The sequence below is a fragment of the Nymphalis io genome, chromosome 1 (assembly GCF_905147045.1).
Source record: "Nymphalis io chromosome 1, ilAglIoxx1.1, whole genome shotgun sequence".
Classification (NCBI taxonomy): domain Eukaryota; kingdom Metazoa; phylum Arthropoda; class Insecta; order Lepidoptera; family Nymphalidae; genus Nymphalis; species Nymphalis io.
Window position 1 is genome coordinate 8024180 of NC_065888.1, and position 14217 is coordinate 8038396.

The 14217-nt window shown below is 33.6% G+C and overlaps 1 protein-coding gene across 3 annotated transcripts; it reads left to right on the forward strand.

Moving 5' to 3' along the window:
- The first annotated feature begins 248 nt into the window (after positions 1–248).
- Positions 249–10602, forward strand: LOC126779083 (serrate RNA effector molecule homolog). 3 transcript variants are annotated; one of them, XM_050503034.1, is made up of 16 exons: positions 249–538; positions 1045–1296; positions 1468–1653; positions 2454–2520; positions 2754–2943; positions 3114–3199; positions 3286–3439; positions 4117–4436; positions 4615–4755; positions 6237–6446; positions 6655–6942; positions 7082–7195; positions 7281–7424; positions 7504–7628; positions 7701–7802; positions 9729–10602. In XM_050503034.1, exons 1-16 carry the CDS (start codon positions 399–401, stop codon positions 9802–9804), a joined length of 2595 nt encoding a protein of 864 aa, XP_050358991.1. In that variant the 5' UTR covers positions 249–398; the 3' UTR covers positions 9805–10602. The 3 variants fall into 3 exon arrangements, with proteins under 3 accessions (XP_050358991.1, XP_050358910.1, XP_050359080.1); XM_050502953.1 differs by having other exon boundaries at positions 10326–10602; XM_050503123.1 differs by lacking the exons at positions 249–538; positions 1045–1296 and adding an exon at positions 1985–2153 and having other exon boundaries at positions 1534–1653; positions 10326–10602.
- The last annotated feature ends 3615 nt before the right edge of the window (positions 10603–14217 follow it).

The window sequence follows — 14217 nt, forward strand, 5'->3', positions numbered from 1 at the left end:
ACGTAAATCGTAGACAAAGAAATCAAGTTCAAATGCATTCTGATTTCTGAATCAGAATAGCGATACTCTGTACTTAATTTTTCAGTTATTTTGCGGTACAACAATGTATAAAATTCTTATATTGCTTGACATAACAGAGTATATAACCACTCCTTTTTACTTAGCATCATCAATTGTCTATGACACTAATATCTCAGCAATTCAGCATCAAACGTTTTGTCTTTGCTATTATAACTTTTTTTCGTGTCGTACGTACTACGTATGCGTACCTATCGTGACGAATAACGATTCTCGTTACTTTTATATATTACCTACTTGTGGTAAATTATAATACATTTTTATAGGAACTTACTAAGTCTTTGTATTAAATTAGTAAGGCAAACCATCAATTTATTCTAATGGCTGATAGTGATGATGAATATGATCGCAAGAGGCGCGACAAGTTTCGTGGTGAGAGAGGTGCTGCTGAAGGAAGCAGCTACAGAAGTAGTGATAGGCGGGAAGAAAGAAGTAGGGGTCGAGAAGAATGGTCTGAGAGGTATTTTGTTTGACCTGAGTTTAAGCAATTTGTTAAATAGCGATACGAAATGCATGTACCTATATCTTGCTATTCCTTTCAATCAGCTTCTAAAATCCTTTTACAGATCCCATATTCAACCCCTTGAATCTTCCACATTTCCTAACCAAGTCAATAAAAATATGAAACGAGGCTCATTTGCATTTAACGCGAGGTACAAAATTGCTTTAAAAATAGGTACCTAATTTTGAAATTCAAGCATATAACTTTTACCGATATCTCAAAGACTTATCAATAAATATTGCATTATATATCACTTCATTGTTTCATTAATTATCTACACACTATTCATTACTATAGTTGGCAAAATTAACATATGTTTTTATACTATTTACGTTCTTCACATATTTCATTTAGACGCGTCTGGAAGATCTGTACGTATTATCTTATTTAGATTTTTTACTTCATCATCATCAATCATGCATTTATATTTTTTAATATAACATTACAAATTTTGCTAATGAAAGGTCCCGTGGAGGTCGTTCTGGTCCCGACTACAGAGATTATCGTGGAGGCGCCAGTGCTAGCAGAGGCTATTCCCCAGTTAGGGGTGAAGGCCCACCGAGCAAACGTATCAGGCCTGATTGGCCTGTAGATGACCGAAGATATGGAGGAATGCCACATGATTCATATGGATCATATGGTTGGGCGCATGACCATTTCGGGCCTCACCCAACACACCAAGGCTATGGTCAGCCAATGCCTCCAGTACCAGCAAGGTAATATATTTTACCTTCATATTAAAACATACATATTTTTTACCTAATACAATAGTTTTATAGTATGATTTTATCAGGTTTTTTTAAAACTAGAACTATCAATTTGTAATTATTAATAAATATGAACCTAGAAATAAAGGGCTCTTAAATAAAAACTTTTTATAATGTTAGGGATGCAGTGCTTCCAATGGGTCCAACAGATGGTCCTCCTACAATGATGACCTTCAAGGCATTCTTAGCAGCTCAAGATGACTCCATAACTGTTGATGATGCAATTCAGAAATATAATGAATACAAACTTGAGTTCAGAAGGCAGCAACTGAATGAATTTTTTGTTGCTCATAAAGAAGAAGAGTGGTAAGACACATTTAAATTCCTTTTATATTTCATTATTTATTTTTCGAAAAGCAAATAATGTTATGTAAAATACAATTGAAATTGAACAACTATAAATATAACAAAACAACGATAAATATAACAGAACAAGGTTTAGATTTGTTCAAATATATTCATGGTAATATTATAACATCTAGACAGTTTCAATGATTTGCTAATAATTAAAAGATTCTATGCCATAAAAAAAAAACTAAATTAATCAATATATCAAACACAGAAACTTATTAATAGTAGACTATGCTTAGAATCTTTTAAATATGCAAATTTTAATAGAAAACTTTTTTCCCTACAGTCTACAGCGTATGGAATTGCTGGACGTCGTTAAGAAAATATTCAAACTTTATGCAAATGTTAAAATGCTGTGTGTAGCTAGTTAATTTCGCGTTGACCCGTAGCGCGCAATGCTACGGGTTTCGTTACTGTTAGGGGTAGGGTTTTATTATTCCACAAATGTGGAGCAGGTGAGATTATGAAGCTTTTTAAATATTTCATAAGCAATTTTTATTTTTGTACCAATTTTGGCAGGTTTATTTAGACAGGTATGTTGGACCAAATTCTGAACATCATTATAAAGACATCAATATTTATCAATACTTGAAACTATATATTATAATTGCTCTACCGTTGGAGAGAAAAAGATGTCAAATAATTGATTTAATATTTTATGTAGAAATTGGTCTATCCTACATGGATTATTGTTCTTAGAACATACTTCATTGCTATGTAAGATTAATACTAGGAAATTTTAATTTGTTATGTAGGTTCAAGATAAAATATCACCCTGAAGAATCAGTGAAGCGTAAGGAAGAACAATTGGCTGCATTAAAGGTAAAATCATATTGTTTTGTATTATATTACTAGGTGATCCATGTATCGCCAGTTTTAAATGTTACTGCTCTGAGACTGTATCTTGATATAATAAAACCGTTCCCAATACAATGGGCTATCTCATACAATAATTTTTTTTCAAATTGAGACTAATGTGCTCAAACAAATTTGCTTTTTATCTTTATAATATTACTATTGATATTACTTTAAAATTAATATTGTATAATTTTCAGAATCGTCTCAATGTTTTTCTCGAGCTTTTAGAGCAAGGTGAACTAGACAAGGTCTCTGTGGATGTAGACAAATCTGAAAAGTTGATACGATTACTAGATACTGTGGTCATAAAACTAGAAGGTGGAACTGACGAAGATTTAAAAGTTCTTGATGACCCTGCACCTGTAGAAATTACTAATGACAAGCAAGGCAAGTTCAATTTCTATTTAAGTCTTTTCAATAATTAACACTATATATATATATATATAAATAAGTATATAATACATATGTAGCATTAGTTATGGCCATATGTTAATATATATCTAGAATTTTATATGTAATAAAGATCATCTAATACAAAATGTATTATTTAATTTCAGATAAAAACCATTCTGACAAAGCTCTTGTGATTGACGTTGATGAAATTAAAGTCAAAGATGAAAAGGAGAACCACGCCAGTGACAAGGTTAGTATCCATCTTCGATTTTAATAAATGTTGGTTTGATATTTTCTTTATAAAGGAAGCCATATTAATCTTTCAAATTGATTTAGGAGCAAAAGTCGGAGTCTCCAAAGCCAACAGCCCCACTTACTATGGAGATAGACCCCCATCTCCGCCAACTACAAGAACAAGCCAAATTGTTTTGTCGTTACAACTCTGCTCCTGGAACAGAACCTGATCAACAAGTACCAGAAAAAGAACCTCGTAAGGATATTAATATAATCTCAAATATAAATTTACAAATTTTGTTTGTTCTAAGTTTTTGGCTGGTTAAACTCTATAATAATAAGAATGTCCTCAAGACAGATATCGGCCACGGCGGCCAATCTTAAGAGAGATTAGCCAACTATACAGGAGATATTATAGTGCACAAGTGTGTACGCAAACATAGGAGCACTCTCTTATAATCCGATGAGACGGCAATCCGACACGACCGGAAAGAGTTCAGGCGCAGGACCAACGGCTTTACGTGCTTTCCGAGGCACGGGAGTGTACACACATGCAACTTCCAGATTCCAGCTGCAACTGAGAATTATTTGACATAAAAACCCAATATCTTTTTATTGGGCCAAAACCTGGGAATTGAACCCAGGATCTCCGGGTCTACGGTCTTACATTAAGCCACTAGACCAACGAGACAGTTAAAATAATAAACTCTATAATTAGTTATTCTAAACGAATTCATTATAAATTCGATTGATAGCATAGATAACTATATGAATTATAACATTAATGATAAAAATTATATAATATCTACAATATTCATAAAACATTTACAATTAACTGCAATTCCTGCAGAGTTGAGATCAGATAAAGCCATCTCAGCTCATAAGTTGGGTTGTGTACTCTGTACCGAGGTTTATTTATTAAATAATCGACAGCTCCACCCGGATCTTCATCAAGTTCCTCGTCGTCCAGTTCTTCATCATCAAGCTCAGAAGACGAAGGTGAAACAACCAATCGGCGCCAAAAGTCAAAATCGAAGTCAAAAACACCTGAAAAAGCTCCAAAACAAAAAGAACGCTCAAAGTCACCAGTTCAAAAAATTGATGATAACAAGGAAAAAGACGAAAGCAATGATAAATCTGAAGCAGCAAATGATGTTGTTGTGGAGAAGAAAGAATCCCGAGCTCTACACAAAACAACTTCCATTTTCTTAAGAAATTTAGCACCTACTATAACAAAAGCAGAAGTAGAAGCTGTACGTATTGCTATAAATTACTAATCTAGCCAAATAATAGAAATAAATAAATACAACAAAGGCACGAAATATACACAAAGCGTTTGTGCTATTTTATAGAGAAATAGATTTTTTTTAAGTATATTTTATTGCAATATTTATATATTAATAAGTTATGTATTTTTATTTATCTCCATAGATGTGCAAGCGTTATGGAGGATTTCTTCGCGTCGCGTTGGCTGATCCGCTGCCCGAGCGACGCTGGTTCCGACGCGGCTGGGTCACTTTCCGCAGAGAAGTCAACATCAAAGACATATGTTGGAACCTCAATAATATACGGGTAACGTTTACTACAATTTCGCTACCGAATGTATTAATATCATAATTATATAAAAATAAGTAAATAAAACATTCCGCCATACTTAATTAATTATACAGTCCTTATACAGGTTTTCAATCGATCTAGGTTTTTTAAATTAGTTCTTGCAATAAAATATAAAAAACAAAACTAAAAATAGTGAACCGAAAGTTTGACCAGGCGTTGTTTAAAGCAAACAAAAATTGCGTGGTTTAAGAGACATAACTGTAACTTGAGTGGTCCGGAATTATCTACTGCATTATTAGGAGTACGAATATATTATAGAATCTGGGTGTTAAAATCTCATTTGTACTCTATAATCAATTATAATAGAAGTAGGAAAGAAGGTAAATAAACAACTTTGACCTTCAATTGGCATGACATTTAAGTGATTAGTGAGAGAAGGTTATTGAATGAGTGGGTTAATGAATGAATGAATGATAAAGTATGAAACGATATATTTTATTGGTTTTAAAAGTAATTTCATATTAATTTTAATAGATATATGTTATATGGATTGCTGGTAAAAATAAATAAAAAAACCCCTTTTAATTAAACTCCGCTTACACAAAGCCAGGTCGTATTAAAAAACTTTTGTTAATTCCAAATAATCTAAAAATAATTGTATTATTTTGAAAATTATAAATTGAGTGTTAGTATGCATAAAACTACATTTTGAGATTTTAAAACTTTTGATGTAAGGCCGCAGATCCGGAGGTCCAGAGTTCAATTCCCAGATCGGTCCAATAAAAAGTTATTGGGTTTTTCTGTCAGAAAATTCTCAGTAGCGGCCCAGATTCTAGAAGTTGGAAGTGTGTACAATCCGGTGCCTCAGAAAGCACGTAAAGTCGTTGGTTTTGCTCCTGAACTCTTTTCGGTCGCATCGGATTGCCGTCACCATCGGATTATGAGAGTTAGGGAATAGAGAGTGCACTTGTGTTTGCGCACACACTTCTGCACTATAATACCTCCTGCGTAGTTGCCTAATCTCTCTTGAGATTGGCCACTGTGGCCGAAATAGGTGTGGAGGACGTTATTTATTTATTATATACAAATTAATAAACATATATATCTGTTTTAAAAATCTAAAATTTGTGACAAAATTAAAATAATATATTTTTTATCTTTATAAATTCATTCATTCTCCATTCGTTTAGCGAACGTCCTTGGTCGAGACCATATTCATTGTCAGTTTATCGAATAATGGCGTCTTGATTGTCGGCAAAACTGTTTTCAGAACCTTGGAAGTAAAATTAAAATGGATTAAGTAGTAGAGAGTGGTAGATTAAGTAGTTAAGTGGAATATTGTTATATTACAAATGAAGATATATTAATAAAGAACTGTTTGTAGTGCAAAATATAGCGGAGCCATCAGCAAATCACTTATTTAAAAATACGATTTGTTTTTATCTATTCTTATTGTGATTGGAATAGATTATAACAATATACGTTGCACTATCCAGTTGCGCGAGTGCGAGCTGGGCGCGATCGTGAACCGCGACCTGCAGCGTCGCATCCGCGCGGTGTCGGGCGTGACGCTGGAGCGCGCCGTGCTGCGCGCCGACGCGCGGCTGGCGGCGCGCCTGGCGCACCACCTCGACACGCGCACGCGCCTGTGGCACGACACGCGCCTCGACGACGCCGCCCGCGCCGACGCCGACCGCTCCGACCAGGTACTCAGCGTTACACTTGAGCAATCGCAGTCAATACACAATTAGTAAATTAGTCCGCGTCACAGTGTGCGCCTTCCTTCGCACGAGCGATATCATTAAATTCGTATTTAACTATATCGCTAGAACAATTCCTATCAGTTGGAATAAAAAATATCTTTTATTTTTATCTTTTGATGTAAAAATCTAAAAAAAAAAACATATTTTGCAGAATTTTAGCCTCAACTCCAAAAATCCAGTACTTCATAAAATCACAGAACACTTGATAGAAGAAGCCTCCACTGAAGAGGAAGAGTTGCTCGGCTTGGAAGCTTCCTCTGAATCCACAACACAGGACCAACAGGACCCTGAGTTGATTCGTGTATTAGACCGCCTTGTGTTGTACCTGCGTATTGTACACTCGGTGGATTATTATAACCATTGCGAGTACCCATATGAAGATGAAATGCCAAACCGTTGCGGTATTATGCACGCACGTTCGGGTCCACCCGCTAATAAGGTTCAATCTTATTTTTATTACTGAATATAGTGTTCTACTTCACTGCAAAAAAATATAATCTTTAAATTATTGTCTTTATTTTCAAGATGCCATTATAAACTTGATATGTATATATTATACTAAATCCTTCTTTTCATAGCCCACTCAGCAAGAAATTCAAGATTATATCAAGACTTTCGAAGGGAAGATGTCCGCTTTTCTCCAAGACGTCAAACCACTGAGTGAAGATGAATTGCAAAAACTTGGTATCAAAGTAAATGCAGCAAATAAACAATATTATTTTATAGTTTGTATCAGTATTGTGTACATTTAATTATTTTCCTATTTCACTTATACAGGATCCAGATGCAGAGGTAGAAAAATTCATACAAGCTAATACACAAGAGCTATCTAAAGATAAATGGCTCTGCCCACTCAGTGGAAAGAAATTCAAGGGGCCAGATTTTATAAGAAAGCATATCTTTAATAAACACGGAGAAAAGGTAAATTTTATTTTATTAAAATATTTATTTATTATTTAATCCATAGCTATAGCATAATGATGTCTATCGTACCCGTCAGGTGGACGAGGTGCGCCACGAGGTGTCGTACTTCAATGCGTACGTGCGCGACGTGCGGCGCCCGCAGCAGCCCGAGCCACCCGCGCGCGCCGCGCCCCCCGCCGCGCACGCGCCGCCGCCGCACCCGTGCGTGTCCGTGCGCTCGTGTCGTGTCGGAGCCTCCTCGTCATTCTAATGGTATTGTGTCCGTGTGTGCAGGTATGGCGGCTCGGGCGGTGGAGGCGCGCGCGGCTGGGGATGGGGCGGGTGGGCGCCGCCGCAGCCCTACGCGCCACGACACCCGCGCTTCTCGCGACCCAGGTGACCCATGAAACCTGACGGCCGTGACGGTGATGCAGGCGTTGAGAGCTCCTTTTTTAATTTGAATATGAATGTCATAAATAAACAAGCATGTTGATAAGCTATAACTATGGCTTAAGCGCAAGGGACTTACCATGCTGCACATATACCTGGAGAACACTGCTCAGTTTCTAAACTTGTAATACAAAAAACTTTATTATAAGCGCATTTGTGCTAAGCAATATGATATTCAAATTCAAATCAAAAAAAGGTTTGTAATGCCCGAGCCCTAAAACCCTTACGGCCGCCACAATCTCGATATAACATATAAGTAGTGTTGAAAAGAAATATATATGCTTTTTAAATTATTATCACTTTTTAAGTCACCTATATATACTTTATAATATTATTTTTATATGCTTCACAAAGCATGTGCTTTCTTGTCTTATTTTAATTAAATTAAATTAATTATACGATAAGTAGGTATATGCATTTATGACTATTTATACTTATTCCTTTTACATCGATAAATCATATACATTTGATATTATAAATGTTCCATCATAAAATAAAAAGCTAGCTGTTCACTACCACGGAGTCAATTTTGTGTCACTAACAAAGGGAATGAAATTATAATAAAATGAAAGAAATAAAAGTAATACATAGTAAAATGTTTAACATTAATATCGATGCAAAAGGTTTTACATTTTTTTAAGTGGTCATATTATATTGACGAGCCGGTTGGCGTGGTTGGTAGATACTTCCCTTTCACGCCGAAGGTTGTGGGTTCGATTCCCACCCAGGACAGACATTTCCGTGCATGAACATGTCTGTTTGTGGGTGTAATTATCTATATAAGTATGTATTTACAAAAGAAAAGTAGTATATGTAGTATATCAGTTGTCTTGTTTCCACAGCACATGTAAAAAATGTCCCAGGATATTATTATTTGCTTATTATTATTTTTTAATTGCTTAGTTGCTTAAAAAGTAACAATGTACATTACAAGCGTTGAATAACACTTAATTGAACTCGGAACTTATAATTAAATGTCAATGCCTGTTTCTCTTTTGTATGATTAGAATGTATTAACAAGATAACTCGTTTGGTGTAAGTAACGCTGCCGAGTATGTATGACGCATATTTAACTCATTGTGTCGCGGCAAACTGGCAAAATAATAATAATATTACACGTTCTTGCCGTTCTTTACATACAAGAGTTCCTTTACATATTTTTAATACACTATTTCACATTTATTGTCTATGTATATATTGGCAAAGATAAAAAAGTAAAAAGTTATTTATGAGCTTTTAGTGTTATCAATACAAAAACGAAAAAATATTTGGAAATGAAAGTTCTAAAAGTATGTTTGAAAAATGCAAATTCATTCTTTATATACTCAAATTTTCAATTATGGTTTTGGTTTGTTTTAGTTATTAAAAATATACATATGAATCTAATTAAATACACTTGTTTGTAATAGAACTCGTTTATAAAAAAAATAAAATAATAAATAATAGAAAATTCTATAAATATTTAATTTGTATATGGAAAGTCATTAATTATATTATGTGCACAATATACAAAGAATTTATCGTTTAAAAAATAAAAGAATAATTCAATTAACGATGAAATTTATTGGAACGACAAAATAAGACAATAAGATAAATGACAAAATACATTTTATGTAATAACTTGCATATTTTGCATCGCGGTTGTCAGCCAGTCCCACCCAACTCTCGTGACCCGCTCCAAACGACCGGCTTATTCTTATTTGTATCGCATGACCTTAACATTTGCTTGATCAGATGTATTGTTTATGCACTGTACCATTTATGCTGCTTAGCTTATTATATCGAGTATTTATGATATTTATAAAAACAAAAAATAATAATATTTAAAAAACATTGAAAACGAAATTTTGAGTTAAAGGAAAAAATTTACAGGGAAAACGTGGATCGGTCCCGGCCTATTATTGCTTACAACGATCTCGACTTCCCGGATAGCGGTGATATTTTTTAAGATATAATATGTAACGATATAATTTACATTGTAAAACAATTGTAAAATAAATCATTCGGACATAATAGTTAAATGAGTACATTGCTGGAATCATTGTTATTTACAAATACATAATAGTATATATATATATTAGTATGGATTTTATTGATATAATAGGAATTGTTACAAATTATTTTATTTTATTATTTAAAATTGTATTTTTTTTTATTAAGTTCAGTCTGCACTTGTAATAAGTATACCTAAGAATAAAATTAATTATACCTAACCATTAAATATTTCATGCTAATATGAAACCGAAATCAATATATACATAATGTATGAATAATAATTTATCAAATAAAGTGTCCGAAAATGAACATACGAATTTTCTTCAATTTTCCTCATAAAAGCCCTACGAACAAGTCTCCCGGGAAGCTGAGATTATATCCGTAGATTAATTACCATAGTAAAGGCGTGTGCGTGGCGAGTGTAAGTGCCCCATTGTGAAGTGTCGCCACTAACGTGGGTGTTGATTGTTAAAGGGGCGGCGGCGCCGAGTTCCGTCCGGTCATACACTACCGAGACTTGGACGCCCCGAGAGAACCTGACGAGTTCGTTTAACCTGGACTCGCAACTTGCCGATGAAGTGTACTTATTATTGTCATAGTAGACGAAAACGAAACTTGTAAATAGTCTCTAGACTAACCTTACTTTTTGCTTAGTTTTAATTATAGAATATTTAGGTTCCGAGCCGCTAGAAACGATATATATTTTAGTAACTTTTTATGAAGTATCTCTTAATAAAGATTTATGATTACATTGGTAGTTTAACTTCGAATACACTCTAACAATACTTTAAATTAACATTTTTTCCTTTTATATAAGAACGTGTATGTCAGCCGAATACACATCGCTGAGGTTAAAATATAAAAAAAGCTACGAAAAACCTACACTACCACAAAAATTACGTGTATGTGTGTACCATGGACGTGTAAGTATTTTAAATGAATTTGCCTTATCAATAAAAAAGCACTTGGTATTTTCGGCCCACAAAGAAAAATGTTTTAAAATATACAAAATAAGTCTGATTCAAGTTTCACTTTATTTAGGGTAAGGAAAAAACTACTTTTATTGGTAGCCAGTCTTCACTAGGGTTTTTACTTACAAGTTCATCGAATTATTGATTCGTGGACGTTATTAATTTCATATAACTTTAGAATCGTGCAATCCTTTCTATTAGTGAGTAACAAACAACCTTGTACTGAGTTCTCCGAACTTATCTTTAGGAATAAATAGAGATAAATATTATTACTAACATTTCTACAATTTTGTGTTTATTACATCCTACTGAGTCAATTTAAGATCTCAAAGTTATAATCATTAATTGCTGAAGGAAATAATATAAAATATTTTAAAATGACTGCATAAATAATATCATGTCCTATACAAGGCAGGTAGTTACGAATCCTTGACCTCTAAAATGAACGTATAGCTTAAGTTATGTTCCGTCTGCGCACAATCATTGTTATTATTGATGATATAAATTTGTCATATATTTTCCTACCTAACTAAACTACCACTCAGGTATGATATAAAGTGGAAAATTGTGTTAATATTTTATAGTCCAAGCCGTTTAAGTGAATATCAAGTTCATGATGTATCTCTTTGAGCACTTATATAATGGAATGTGAAGACTTAAGCGATGTGTTACCCGGATGTAGGTACTTATGCATCCAGTGTGTTTTTTTTATAAACATTGCGGTCTCACGACATATATGCACACGCATCTAATAATATCGGATCTAATAGTTAATATGGTTTTCCGTTTAAAATTTACATTATGCATACATAATGACACGTCCTTATTATACTCGATCGATAAAATATTTTTATTCTGGAAAAAGAAGCTTATTCTATTACCAAATAACTTCCAGGGGTGGATTTCCTAATAGGCCGAAAGTGATAAAATTTAGGGGGTGGCATAACTTGGTGAGATTTTTTTTAGTAATCCACACGTCAACGTTTAAATACTAAAAAATGTGTTCACAGCATCTTGCAGAAAAACTCTTATGGAGATAACGATTATTTTCGATAAATTTTTAAGGAATAGGGTAACAGCAATCGTTTATAATAATAATGTCCTCCAGACCGATTTCGGCGATTTCTCAAGAGAGATTAACCCACTGCGCAGGAGGTATTATAGTGCACAAGTGTGTGCGCAAACGCAGGTGCACTCTCTATTCCTTAACTCTCATTATCTGATGGGATGGCAATCACACGACCGGAGAGAGATCAGGCGCAGGACCAACGGTTTACGTGCTTTCCGAGGCACGGGAGTGCAACATACTTCCAACTTCTAGACTCCGGGCTGCTACTGAGAATTTTCTGACAGAAAAATCCAATAACTTTAGATTGGCCCGTTCTGGGAATTGAACCCAGGACCTCCGGGTCTGCGGCCTTACATCTTGCCACTAGACCAACGAGGCAGTCAATCGTCTGTAGGCCTATGGCAACCAAGGTATCAAATCCGCCTCAGCATGCTTTATATTGCTGGTATTTTTAAATAGACTGAATAAGATATTATATTTTTCAATTATAACTGATAATTATAATAAATTTACACATAATCTATAATTATATACACCTAAATAAAATTAAATTGATTTTAAAATAACTGCCTTTTGTTTATATTAATAGAGCTATTTGAAAGTTACCTAAACAAGAACAAACTTACTTTATGTCACAGACAAACAGACCGACTGTGTTTCTACGGGGTAATCTTCAAAGAGTACAAGGAGATTTCAAGGTTAAGGTTCCGCTTAGTATTATTTCTTCAGTCGAGTCTATCAAAAATTATAACAACTTAAGGTTACTTCCATATTTATTTCTATTTAATATTTTTTAATGGATTCACGTAAAATTTACTGATCCGACATTATTGTAGGTTACTTTGCCAGGACAGACAAGCTATATTATAACATACCTACTATATGCCTGTGAATAGGTAACTTTTTTTAAAGATCTAACTTATATTTTAAGTGCATTCGGACAGAATTTTCGATCGCTATCCAAAATTATAACAGATAGAATTTAAACAGTTAAAATATAGTAAAAAGTTTTTACGTATTTTTATATTTGCCTGTCTCTAAAATTTCTACAGATCTATCTTTTCTAAATGAGGTATTGTGACCATATTAATTAAAAAAAAAAAATAGGGGAAAATAACATTAACTCAATTTATTTATTTATTTATTTGTTAGATAATTTTAATTAAATAATTTTAAATAAAAAAATTTAAAAAGCCGAGATGGGCCAGTGGTAAGAACGCGTGAATCTTAACCGATGATCGTGGGTTCAAACCCGGGCAAGCACCACTGAATTTTCATGTGCTTAATTTGTGATTATAATTCATCTCGTGCTTTACGGTGAAGGAAAACATCGTGAGGAAACCTGCATGTGTCTAATTTCACTGAAATTCTGCCACATGTGTATTCTACCAACCCGCATTGGAGCAGCGTGATGGAATAAGCTCCAAACCTTCTCCTCAAAAAGAGGAGAGGAGGCCTTTAGCCCAGCAGTGGGACATTCACAGGCTGTTGCGGTTGCGGTAGATAATTTTAATAGTTATCAAAATATAAATATAAAGTGTTTACAGTAAATATTAAAATGCTATTAACGCTACAATATTTATGTCGGAAGTTTTAAAAATTAGAAGATATTCGAATAGACGTATGAAAAAAATGCATTGAATCTGCGCGATTTTATTAGCACATCTCAATATTAATAATAAATCATGTTGAATTATAGACTTTAAGCTTTTGATTCGGAATTGGGTGTAATTTATAATTCATAAATAAAAAAGGCGATTAATAAAATAGTCATAGTCGAACATAGATTTATTTTAAATCGATTTATAGCGATAGGTCAGGACAATCGGTAACATTAATTTGTTTTCCTAAAAGCTAAAAAAAACCTTAGAATCGCACTCCAAATATTGTTAGGTAGGGATAACTTTTTTCCTTTTATAAACCATCTTACTAATAATATCCTCAAAACTATAATTTGATTAAAGTTTATCACTCAAGCAAGACGTTAGGGTTCAATACAATTTACCTACTAAATTTAAATTCACTGAGTTATATAACTTTTTACTATGCTCTTAGAAAAATAAAGAATACCCAACAGATAGATGATTTTTCTTCGAAGTTATGAAAATATTTCTTTTGTAAGTTACCATAAACACTGACTTTCGCTTTCTTTATACCATTAGGTACTACTTATTATAATGAATGAGATGAATATTTCAATACAAATAATAAAAAAAGACAAAGAAACGAGTAAAACGCAAATGCCATATTCTGTTTAATGGATGATAAAGCTGGCTGGTTAGGGGAATTATAAAACATGATGGGATACTTATTTTATTATGATATT